At 43.2% G+C, this 13093-nt stretch overlaps 1 protein-coding gene across 1 annotated transcript in view; it reads left to right on the plus strand.

Moving 5' to 3' along the window:
* The window catches only part of NAA20 (N-alpha-acetyltransferase 20, NatB catalytic subunit), a gene marked incomplete at its 5' end in the record, with an annotated part of 93813 nt that extends 81939 nt beyond the window's left edge, over positions 1-11874 (plus strand). The window contains one exon of the mRNA XM_044060156.1: positions 11433-11874. Coding sequence (XP_043916091.1) covers positions 11433-11518 — 86 coding nt within the window. The remainder of the gene's footprint in view (positions 1-11432) is intronic.
* Between the last annotated feature and the right edge of the window lie 1219 nt (positions 11875-13093).

Consider the following 13093-nt stretch of genomic DNA (forward strand, 5'->3'; position numbering starts at 1 on the left):
AACATACCTCACATATGAGCTAGATCCAAGAACGCTTCCCGCTTCAGCATCCATTCTTCGGGGGTCTAGTGGTAATCTGCTTGTGGTCTTAACCATCTGACGCTCAGCCAAAGGGATGCATTGAGCCTGGGTCAGTCTCACCTCTTGTATCAGGTCTTGTACTTACATGGTTAGACAGAACAAGAGATAAGAGTAGGATCCCCCCTCCCCTCGCTTATTTATGTATCACATTGTGGCATTATCCCTGATCGCTGTTGACAAAGGTTTTTGAATGTTCTAGTGACCAGAATGACGGCCATCTTTTTGACATTTGTGGGGGGGGTCCAGAAACTCCGGTCCCAAGTACCCTGCATATTCAGATCTCCTGTATGTGCTCCCCAAGGAAAGTCTGAATCTGAGCGTCTGAGATTCTGGCACCACTTTGAGGGGCACCTTCTGATTCAGAGAACAAAAGGTGCCCTCACCATTAGAGTTCACATGAGGCTGGGAATATCTGGTTCACATAGGTTAGCTCCTTTACTTATGAATCTATGGTATCAAAGTCCCTCTTGTTGTTGTGTCTTTCGACTTTTCCTGATTAGGGGTTGCCACAGCGGAACTCCGGCCCACTAATGATTGGCAGTAGATTTTGAAGTGCCGAGTTGCCGGCCCTGACGCACAACCTTCAACGAAGGTACGCCCATTCATGCAAGTCTCCACACAGAAGACGCTCTAGCTGAGAATCGAACAGGACAACGTCTTACTGTGAGGCGTATCAAAGTCCCTCTAAGGAGAAAAATTCTGTCTTTTTACAGATTGTACCTGATGCAGTATCCTTCTCTGAGGAAGGCTGCCTAAATTTCTTAAATTCTACAGAATCTTAGGCCAACTTAGAGGTCCTGTGCAAAGACCCTAGTAGTAGTGGGGGGGGGGGGTAAGATCTAGTCTGCTATGGCTGGGGTAAGCTGCCAGATGATAACTTGAGCTTTCATTGTCTCTGGGTCTGTCTGGGTATACGGTCTGGCTCGTAAGCCTCAGGATGCTGGCAGATGCCAGACACGTCATTGTGATCCCATTTGGCTTTATCCTGAATAAGTTAATAACTGGTAACTGCTAGACGTGCAGGCCTTTAAATCCTTGAATAGCCTAGCCCAGATTCCCAACTGTCCAGGAACAGTACCTTCTCCTTCAGAGATATTATGAGCATTGGACTCAAAGACCTGCACAGAGGCTCCAGAACAAATCTAGAACTCAAGATATTTTGTATGGTGAGGATCTGCTAGGGACTAAAGGCATGATTGCTTCCTGAGATTCAAAGGCCTAAGCTGAACAAGTCACTATATATAGGTAGGGGGGGGGTTGCAAAATTTGAGACTCACAAGCCTGTGGGTGCTGTCTAACTCTGACATTGTGGGCTTCCCAAACAAAACAATTTGCTACAGATTCCAGTCTACATTTGAAGGTGAACTGATTAAAAAAGCATAGTGGGGACATTTGGGCATGTATGTTGTGCTCTATAGTCAGACAAAAAAGTGGCAGGCTGTAGAAGTCTGTTTGGGGTATTTGCTTCCTACACTTCAAATGTTATTATCCCCCCCCCCTTTTTTAAATACCTTCTCAGGACCAATCAGCTTCTGCACCTTCATCAGTTTGGCCAATTCATTTAGCAGACACGGTGGCCAGGTGTCTGGGTTAGATAGTAGCCCTACAGCCCACATATTCCAGCCTGGGAATCCCAGTCAGCTCATTTGTTCCATTGTGAATGTCTGCTAGAAGGCAGAAGGAAAACTTATTGGTCCTATGGGGCAGTCTGCCCTCTTTCCTTGGTGGAGCAGCAACTTCTCAGCAGCTCATAGAAGTTGTGCTATGGCTGCCTTCCAAATGGAAGCCGGTCTCCTCACACTGAGTTCTCACCTTGCAGTGCAAATGCACATGGCAGTTCACGGTTGCTAGGTCTGAGCTCCACAGGATGCAACACAGTGCTCTTGCTGGGTGTTACCCATGTAGTGAGCCACAGCTGCCTCCTTACTTAAAATGGGGAGACTAGCAGTTACTGTCCTCCTCTGAGTGCTTTTATAAGTACTTTGTTCAAACTTGGGTTGCTTGTTCTGTAGACAGAACTTTATCCTATATATATATATGCCATGGAGCTGGCTGATGCACTTAACTTTCGTACTCAACATGTACAAAGCATTATACTGTAAAAGCAGTACTAGAAAGATTCCCACTTGGGTACTTGACTTCAAATTCTGACTTCAAGCCTATCCAATGGGCTGACAGTGCACCCAGCTTACTTGAGATCGAATTGTGGCATGAAAGAGTTGGATGCCACTAACTGTCATCCCTTTATACTGGCTATTCGCCAAGGACAGTAGGGAGCGGGGTCTGCTAAGTTTGAAGGGGGGAGATGTAAGCTCTGGTAATCAGGCCAACCCTCAAGCTCCTGCAACCAGGAATCCCAAAAGTCAGTACTGCAATGGTGGATTACAAAGAGCAACAGGCGAAGTCTTTAACGTTGTCATTATAGAAAATGAAATAAGCAAATTTATAGGAGATGGCTTTTAACTCTAAAATTATCTTGCCAGATGCAGCATCCACTAGGGGAAAAAGTGCTTTTCCAGGAAAAGTATTCTGTGTCTGCGATTCTGTCAAGTTGGAAAGAAGTTTGTTCCAACATTAAGCTTAACTGCCACTGAAGAGAAATATATTTTTGGGAGGTCAAATTTTAAAACCCTCTGAGACCTTTTATAGAGGGTTGTACTTGCAACCAAGACAAGCAGGTAACTTTAATGGATTAATGTGCTAAATGCTCACTGCTTTGTTTAAAATCAGTAAGACTCTGTAATTTCACCAAATCTTTTGGGTTTCTAATACCATGATGGGAATAGACCCCATTCCTAAGTCCAATTCCAATACATTTTGTGGCCAGTCCATCACAACCTGCAGGTTAAACCAGGAAGAGCAAATTGGTTTATAGCTTGGCCTTTATTCCTAGATTTCAGGACTGTTTTTAATATTGGTTTTTAGTCTTCTGAAGTCTCTTATTTTTATTCATACTTGTTTTATTGCCAAGCCTTCATCAGTTCCCAAATATTTATACACTCCTTTCTGCTCAAGTTCTTTATATCACATTCCTGTCCTAGATTGATATTTTCGTGGCACTACAACTTTCCAGCTTTATTCATGAAAGTTTTAACTACTTGCAGTTGTGCTTTCATCTCCTCAGTTTTAACCAATTGCAGTTGTTTCCAACTCATCTGATGAACTATACAGTTTAAAGTCATCCACAAGAAGTAAATGAGAAATTTTTAACCAAATTTGTTTTCTGGGAGCCATATCGTAACCAGTATCTAATCTGTTAAACAGCTGAATGGGTTAAGGGTGAGACAGAACAAAAGCAATGAAAGAATTGCCCTGGAATATCCCCTTTGCAATTAAGCCATGACAAAGGTCAATTTTTTATCTCAGGGATACAAATTCAGAGTGGCTTCTATATTCCATGGTCACAGTAATGTAAATGATCAATGCAGGATGTAGCTTGTATATCTGCAAGCACTCCTTTATCCATGAATGTGGGATGCCGTCATGTGCTTTATTTTGTAATATATCCATGCCATACTTAGATTCTCCCTTTTACAAATCTGCATTATGGCTTTATTTAGCGTGAATGGGCATACCTTCGTTGAAGGTTGTGCGTCAGGCCTGGCAAGCCGGTACATAAAAAAAAATCAACTGCCAATCATTGGCCGACCGGAGTTCCACCGTGGCGACCGCTAACCGGGAAAAGCCGAAAGACGCTTCAATGAATTTCTTATTTTGTACCTTTTTCCTTTATATTTATCTGTATATCTTCTGTTTGTTCTGCATGTGTTGATATCTTTAATTCACTGTTAGTGTATGATAGATCCTGGTTTGTTCCGATACTGTGCATTGCTTTTATATCTAAGTTTTTTTATCTGTTCTGTCTTCTATATTTTAACAGTAATGCTTGTCTTAATTGCTGTATAGATGTTCGTGTTTCACGGCTGCAGTCATTACACTTGGGTTATCCTGCCGTCAGGCAGTCCTGCAGTCGGCCAGAGTTCCAAAGTCTTGGTCCGGCGTCGGTTGCCGTCGCTTCTTCCCTGACATCAGTGCACCAGGGGTATATAAGATGCAGCCGACGCCATTTTCTTCAGTCTTTCTTGCAGCACGGTGCCCGAAGCAAAAGCAGTTCGCAAGTGCCAGTCGGCAGACTCCTGAGATTTTCGAATTTCAGAACCGAAGTCTTCAGTAAAGCTAAGTACCCTGTTGGGGAAACTTTTTCTTGCCTCAGTCCGATGTCAGTAAAAGTTAATAATTGCATTTCTTGTGGGAAGCAAATGCCTCCAAAGGATTTTCATTCTTACTGTATTTCATGCCTAGGCCCAGACCACGACGTCACTAGCTGTCGGTTTTGTACTAGATTTAACAAGTGCACTATTAAACGTCTGTTTGATTTTGCTCGCCATTATTTTGGCTGAAGGTTCAATTATACCATGCCATCGGAACAACTGACGACCGGAATACACAAAAAAAAACGCAAAGACAAAAATAAGGACAGGCATCCGAGGTCCAAAACTGACTTAAGCCTCTTCTAGGCCAGTCGCCGGTTCTCAGCGAGGTGCTTTCGCAGCCCCTAACACATGCTACCTCAGAGCCACAAGCTGCCTTAGACTCCCACGTGGAGATTTCTAAGCCTCTGGAAACTCAAATTATTGGGCCTACGGATTAACCCCTCAGATGGGTCTGGAGCCGCTGAGCAGGCATTGGCTTCTGAGGGTGTTTTCAGACCTTCACAGCTTACCATCAAAACTACCAAGCCTAAAACTCCATTAAAGACAAAGAAACAAGTACAGCATTCACCTGGACAGGCCTCCATGCCTAAAAAGCAGATGCTCAAAATGGCCGAGGACCTAATTACTCTGATCAGGGGTTCCCATCCCCCCCCCACCCCCCCACCGATAAAAGGCCTAGGCAGGATCCAGACTGATTCCTCTGACCAGGTTTCCATTTCTTCTGACTCCTCTTCAGACCAGGGATACTCTTTATCCCCCTACGAGGATTCTGATGCTGAAGAATCAATCCCTTCAGTCTCTCCTCCCGAGGATTACTCTTTTGGGGAAACTTTACATACCATGAGGGAGCATTTCCATTGGGAGAGCCATGAGGGAGCATTTCCATTGGGAGAGACAGGATTATTCAGAATCCAAGAAAAGGATCGGATTTTCTTTTGCCTCAGCACAGGCCCCTTGCTATTCTGCCTGTGTTAGATATTGTGGATGTGTTCTCTGAATCCAGTTTAACCCCTGATTCTTTGCCCCCAGCACCAGTCAAGCCAGATAGGTACTACAGAGTCCCTGACTCAAATTTCTTTATAAAAACTTTGCTGCTGACCCAGAAACTATTTCCCAGGGTCCCAAAGGGGTAAAGGCTTCCACAGCTAAAAATCCAGTTCCCTCTGACAGGGATTCTAGAGCATTAGATAGATGGGGGAAGAAAGTGTACACTTCTGCAACTTTAGCAGTAAGGGCTTTAAATTGCCAGTTCCACATGCTTAAATACCAACAATATTTAATGTCTCTGTTAAAACAGAAAATGCTTAAGCTCAGAAGGTCCTGACTATAAGTAAATGCAGGATTTATTGCATGCAGCTGAACAAGTGGGAAAACATACTCTGCAATGTGGTTTTGATTCATTAGAGGCCTCTTGTAGAGCCGCAGTTACAGGATCTGTGATTCGAAAGCATGCTTGGTTAAAAGAACAAAGTTTACCTGATCAGGTTAAGGCAAAATTATTGGATGCTCCTTTACAGCATATCATCTTGTTTGGTATTAAGGCAGAAGAGGTATTAAAGAAAATGGAGGATAAGGCAAAATCTATGCAAACAGTGAAGGATTTCTTACAGGTACAGCCACCTCGATTTAGCAGAAATTGGCCTTCTAAAAATTGGTAGTTTCCATTGTCAGACAGACCACAAAGAGGCAGATAGACGCCCAAGAGGCAGATCTCAGCCCCAAGGCTCTTACAGACCACGACAGTGGGGGGTGCTTCAACCCCAAAAGGAGGAGAAAAGTCACAACCTTATAGGAAACTGTCCCAATGACTTCCCCCTTCAAATGCCAAGCACTTACCTTTCGGCAGCTCCCTTAGGGGGAAAACTAGCACTTTTTTCACAAAATTGGCATATCACCCAAGACAAATGGGTTCTGAATATTGTGTCTCAAGGTTACAGGTTCCACTTTCACACTACCAAGGCCAAAAGGAATGCCAGACCTGCCACAAAATCAATGGGCAGAGGCACAAAAACAAATTACAGCCCTCATGGACATGAGAGCTATTCAAAAAGTGCCACAACAGGAACAAGGATTTTACTGAAGGCTTTTCTTTGTCCCCAGAAAGGACAAAGCCTGGAGACCTATACTGGACCTATCTACTCCAAATACTTACCTGGATATTCCGAAATTCAAAATGTTGACACTACAGCAACTTCTTCCCATGCTGGGCAAGAAGGCTTGGCTTGTTACTTTGGACCTCAGAGGCATACCTGCATGTCCCAGTCAGACAAAATTGCAGAAGATACCTCAGATTCATAGCTGGCACAATGCATTACCAATTATCTGCACTGCCCTTTGGCTTGTCTACTGCGCCCAGGGTCTTCACAAAATGCCTGGCACCAGTAATTGCATTTTGCAGACAAAGGAATTCAGATATATCCCTACTTGGACTGTCTTATTCAAGCAGAGAGCAAGGACATTCTTCTAAAGCATCTGGCATTTGTAAAAAGATTGCTAATTTGCCTAGGGTACACAGTAAATGAAAAGAAGTCAAAACTAGTGCCCTCACAAGAGATAATATTCCTGGGTGCCAGCTTAAATACAACTGCCCAGATGGTTATCTCATGCCAGACAAGCAAAGACAACTGAGTCAGTACTTTCAGTAGATGGCGGCAAAACCCCAACTCCCTGCAAGAAAAGTTCTACAGTCTTGGGGTTCATGGTATCCTGCATATTACTAATACCATACGCCAGACCTCGTATGAGGAAATTACAATGGTACCTAAAAAGTGTTTAGACTCAACACTGTCACAGTTTGGAAACAGTAATACCACTGCCTACAACAGGAGTTTCGATGGTGGGCACAGGCATGTCACCACAACAAGGGACAGCCTTTCACTTTACCCACAGCCAGGCAGACCCTAACAGATGCTTCGGATTACGCCTGGGGAGCACACATGGCAGGAAAATGTATTCTGGGCAAGTGGGCCGCAGACCAAATGCATCTTCACATCAATCAAAAAGAGATGCTAGCTGTACAAAATGCCTTAACAGCTTTCAAGGACCTTCTGCATCCAGGACAACTATTACTAAAGACTGACAACACCACAGTTATGTGGTACATAAACAAGCAAGGGGGCACTCATTCTTATCCCCTCTGCAGACAAGCCATGACTTTGTGATACACAGCACTGACCTATCAAGTTCATCTGCAAGCACAATTCCTGCCAGGAAAGAAAAATACTCTGGCAGACGACTTGAGCAGAAACATCATGGATCCTCACGAGTGGAAATTAAATCCACAAGTATTCAGCATGATAACACAAAAATGGGGATCCCCAGACCTAAATCTTTTTGCCTCCCCTCTGAACTGCCAACTACAGAAATTCTGCACAAGGACTTACCACTCACAAGCATGGAAAGTGGATGCTCTCTCGTTCAGCTGGAAAACCCTAAAAGTTTATGCCTTCCCTCCACTGCCTCTCCTTTCAAAGGTACTCCTAAAAGCCAGACAAGAAAGGCCAAAAATGATCCTGATTGCCCCAGACTGGCCACGCCCACGCCAGCACTGGTACCCAATCTTAAAGAACTTTGCTCAAGGCCCAGCATGGATTTTACCTCAAATTCCTCATCATCTGACTCAAAACAATCAGATCCTGCACAGCCAGCTCAAAACCTTAAACTTGGCTGCATGGCACATTACTTAGCCAAGTCTCCAACACCTCTTTCTAAAGCGATTATGGATGTCATTTTGGAGGCCAGGAGGCCCAGCACCAGGAAATCCTATTCAGAAAAGTGGAAGAGATTCTGCGCCTGGAACCAGGCTCAAAGCTTTGACCCTCTTGTTCCAAATATTCCTCAGATATTACAATACTTAACTGAGATGCTGGACAAAGGCCTTTCCTTTTCATCCATTAAGATCCACGCCTCTGCCATCTCAGCTCATTACAACACGTATCCTCCTATATTCTCTCCTCCATTATTAAAACAGTACCTCTGCGGTGGTGGTGCTGCAGAAGCATTGTCGCCTCACAGTAAGAAGCTGACCGGTTCGACTCTCAGCTAGAGCGTCTTCTGCTTGGAGACGTGCGTGAATGGGCGTACCTTCGTAGAAGGTTGTGCATTAGGGCTGACAACTCAGCATGTAAAAATCAGCTGCCAATCATTAGCGGACTGGAGTTCCTCTGTGGCAACCCCTAACCGGGAAAAGCCAAAAGACAACAACAACCTCAGAGGGGCTAAAACTTAAGACCGCCCCGGAGAGCACCAACTTGGGACCTCAACTTTGTCTTGGAAAAACTAACTTTACCTCCTTTTGAGCCAGCCAATTCAGCAGAATTAAAATGGAAAACTGCTCTGCTTCTGGCAATAACCTCAGCACGAAGAGTCTGAGTTACAGGCACTAATGGCAGTGGAACCTTTCATCAGGACAGGGTTTCTTTAAGAACAAACCCTACATTTATGCCAAAGGTGGTATCCAGTGTGGCTCTTAACCAAACTATTCACTTGCCAACATTTTATCCAAATCCCCAGAATAAAGGGGAGAGACTTCTGCACTCATTGGACATACACAGGCAGTTGCACTTCTACTTGGACAAAACAAAAGCTTTCAGGAAATATGAGCAATTGTTTGTAGCATATGCTGCAGGATCACAGGGAAAGGCTATTTCAAAGCAGACCATTTCAAAGTGGATAGGACACTATCCGTTTCTGCTACACACACAGCATAGAAAAATTGTACCTAGCAACATTAGGCCACATTCCACCAGGGCAACAGCCACTTCGACTGCCTTCCTTAGGAGTACCTACCAAGGATATTTTGGAAGCTGCAACTTGAGTTCAGTGCACACTTTTACCAAGCATTACCACTTGCCTCTTTACTCTAAATCCAGAGCTGGCTTTGCCACTGCAGTGCTGCAGGGCCTCATAGCCACCCCAAATCTTTTATAGACCCAGCCACCCAACCTCAGCTTTGGGATTCAACCCAAGTGTAATGACTGCAGCAGTGAAACACTAAGAACATAGTACAGTTTTGTACCTACCATAAATGTAGATGTTAGAGTGTACTCACTGCTGCAGTCCAGGTTACCCTCCCTCCATCCCCACTTTTAGCTGGGACTTAATTATACCTTTCTACCCTATACACAACCTATGTGGTGTATTTGCTTGTAACTGAAGGTATTTATTTTTTATGTATTTTTTATTAGCAATATGTATTGCTTACCTGTTTGGGGGCACCTGACATCTGGGGCAAGAAAAACTGAAGAAAATGGCGTTGGCTGCATCTTGTATACCCCTGGCGCAATGACATCTGGGAAGAAGCGACAGCAACCGACGCCGGACCAAGACTTTGGAACTCTGGCCGACTGCAGTACCACCTGTCGGCAGGATAACCCAAGTGTAATGACTGCAGCAGTGAGTACACTCTAACATCTACATTTATGGTAGGTACAAAATTGTACCTTTTCGTCAGTGCTTCCATGAATGCATTTTATTTCTACCCTTTTACCTTATTGCTCTGTATTTTTATGGTAAAACTTTATTAGTTTAGCTGCACAACAGTATGTCCTACTTAGCGCTGTTATATTACATCAATTTCTTTTAATAGTCTTGATTACTGTGTTCCTCTGTTTTATCAGACTTCTAACATTGAGTCTTATTTACTTTATGTAATCTGTTTTTCATCAGTCTTTAATAGATCTAAATCAGTCAACTCTTCCCTTTAATTTTCTTCTAAACTGAGGGAACATTCTTTGCTCCATTTCCTGTGGGCATAGAAAGTTCCAGAATGTCTTCCTGTGACATATCCTCTTCAGCATTGCATTGTGTCATGCATTGCATATGGAAACTCATTGACCCATCATTCCACAGAATTGCTTGCATCAGAGTTGCCACGGTTTCCTGCTCCTTCCCTTTGTTTTGTACTGGTTTGCTACTGAAGGCTCCAGAGTATCATATTGTGGTAGGTGATCAGATGCTTCCATTTCACCTATTTCTCCATAATTTGGAAACTCGTTCCATAATGTTGACCTTAACAGAGATGGATTTTCACTAAATCCTTCACTTCACAGGTAATCCATAGCTTCAGTTTCTTTAACTTCACCATTGCTAATCTTTTCTTCCTTTATTTTCTTATGTTTTTGTATTGTGAAATTTTCCATATTGGGGTGCATTTGCCTCTTATCTTTGGTGCTGCTTTTTTTGTATTGATTATTATGGCTTTCTCTTTTGCATAAATACTGCATGATATCAGATCTCTTCTTTCCCATGTCCATATTTTTTCAGATGTTTCCCGCTCCACCTGTTTCTCCTTTTAATGTGGGGACTCGTTCCATCAATGAAGGGGGGAATACAAGATCTTTGAGTAGATCACTATTACAGTATTGGTTGCTTTCCACCATAACCTGATTTTTTGGGATGTTCTGGGCTGGGGCGGGATGCCCTATCCCTGTGCATGTACTTTTTTTCCTCCCTTCTCTGGGCGTGTGGTCTGCTCAGGTCGTGAAAGAGTTTGGGAATGTTCTTTCTTTTAAGTCTTTTTTTTTCAGGGAGTTTAGGACTTTGCTTAAGGTCTAGCAAAGGGATACTTGCAGTCATCCTAGGCAAGGTTATAAAATTGCATTGTTAGACATCAACTTTGAATTTGGAACATGCTAAAGGAGTAACTTCCACCTGGCCTGGAGTGGAAGGGCACAGAGTCCTGGAAAATGGGCCAGATTTAAGGCCTTCTGCAACTAAAGTCCCAGAAGAAAGGAGTAACTGAACAATCTACTCAGACATGTACTGTTATGGTAAGTTCTTGCGTGATTATAAACCTTCTTTTGTAATGTAATTTTTATTTTTTCTGGGTCATTTGATTAATTTTCCACACAGATTTTTCTAAACTTATATTTTGTTTGTTATAGTTTTTTAGACCTATCTAGTTGAAATGAGGATTATCTACTGTTTGTTGGCTAGGTGTATAAACAGAGGCATATTTGCAGAGGAGATATTCAGAGGCATCTCTTATGCCTTTTTAGTGACACCCTCCTTAGTCAGGAACATTATTGCTTGCTTACAGACTGCATGAAGTGTATAGATTTAAATGATGTGTATTTGTTTAAAGTCTACAGAGTATTTGTATTGTAATCAGATACTAACATTTTATTTCTTTCATAGATATGAGGAAAGCCCTTTCTAGGGACACAGAAAAGAAATCTATAATCCCATTACCTCACCCAGTTAGACCTGAAGACATTGAATAACAGTAGGTTGTGGTTCTTGGGCTGAGTAATAAAAAAGAAACATGCAAGGTCCATAAACGAGAGACATGTAAAATGGTGACATCATGGCAGTGTGACAAGACTCATTTCTATTGATAATGCTACAACTATGCAACTTGGTTATGAAATCTGAAGACTCATTAACAGAAGACGAAGGCCATCTCTCATCATGCTGAAAACCCATTTGTCCAAGAACCACAACCTTTTATAGCCTTTTAGGTTTCTAAGTTGTGAAGAATGTGTCATCAGTGAGAAATAGTCTGACTGTTTTTTCTTTGTCCATTTTGACCACTTCTCTTTCCAGAAGAAAAAATAAAAACTATTTTCATTTGTTGAAAGGAGTGCCTGCTTTCAAAAGGGCAATATTGGATGTGAAGTTATGTTTTATGATTGCAAAAAGGATTAAAAAAATGATAAGATGCAGGTTGTCATAAGGATCACAGCTACAAGAATTACTGTATGGCTGGAGTACTGGTAGATGTCATTTGCTAGCCTGATACTGTTCAGCAGAGTGATTTTCCTGTAGATGTGCAAAAGGTGCAGTCTCAAACCACAGCTTTTAGGAGGAGCATAATTGGAAGTGTGTGCCACTTGCCATACTCTTACTTTTTATTCTCCAAATAGTCACTTCACTGTGATTCGTTAGTCACTGCAAGGCTCTTGGCAGTGTGTCTTCTCTTTTGGCTGTTCCCGTTAGGGGTCGCCACAGCGGATCATCTGTTTCCATTTCTTCCTGTCCTCTGCATATTGCTCTCACACCAACCACCTGCATGTCCTCTCACCACGTCCATAACCTTATCTTGGGCCTTCTTTTCCTCTTACCTGGCAGCTCCATCCTTAGCATCCTTTTCTCAGTATACCAATCATCCCTCCTCAGCAGATGTCCAATCCAAAGCAATCTCGCCTCTCTGACATTGTCTCCAAACCGTCCAACCTGAGCTGACCCTCTAATATACAGATTCCTAATCCTGTCCATCCTTGTCACACCCAGTGCAAATCTTAACATCTTTCTCTGCTGCTTCCAGCTCTGACACCTGCCTTTTTGTCAGTGCCACAGTCTCCAACCCATACAACATAGCTGGTCTCACTACCCTCTTGTAGACCTTTCCTTTCACTCTTACTGGTACCAGTCTGTCACAAATCACTCCTAACACTCTTCCCCATCCATTCCACCCCGCCTGTATTCTCTTCACTTCTCTTCCACACTCACCATTACTCTGAACTGTTGATCCCAAGTACTTAAACTCATCCACCTTTGCCAACTCTACTCCCTGCATTCTCACCATTCCTCTATCCTCCCTCTCATTCACGCGCACACATTCGGTCTTAGACCTGATGACCTTCATTCCTCCTCTATAGAGCATATCACCACCTCTCCAGGGTCTCCTCAACCTGGTCCCTACTCTCACTACAGATCACAATGTCATCTGCAGACATCATAGTCCATGGGGCCTCTTGTCTGATCTCGTCTGTCAACCTGTCAACTACCATTGCAAATAAGAAAGGGCTCAGAGCTGATCCTTGATGTAATCCCACCCCCACCTTAAATGGATCTCC

This window comes from Protopterus annectens, chromosome 1.part2 (genome assembly GCF_019279795.1).
Source record: "Protopterus annectens isolate FY-2018-M chromosome 1.part2, PAN1.0, whole genome shotgun sequence".
In the NCBI taxonomy this organism is placed as follows: Eukaryota; Metazoa; Chordata; order Ceratodontiformes; family Protopteridae; genus Protopterus; species Protopterus annectens.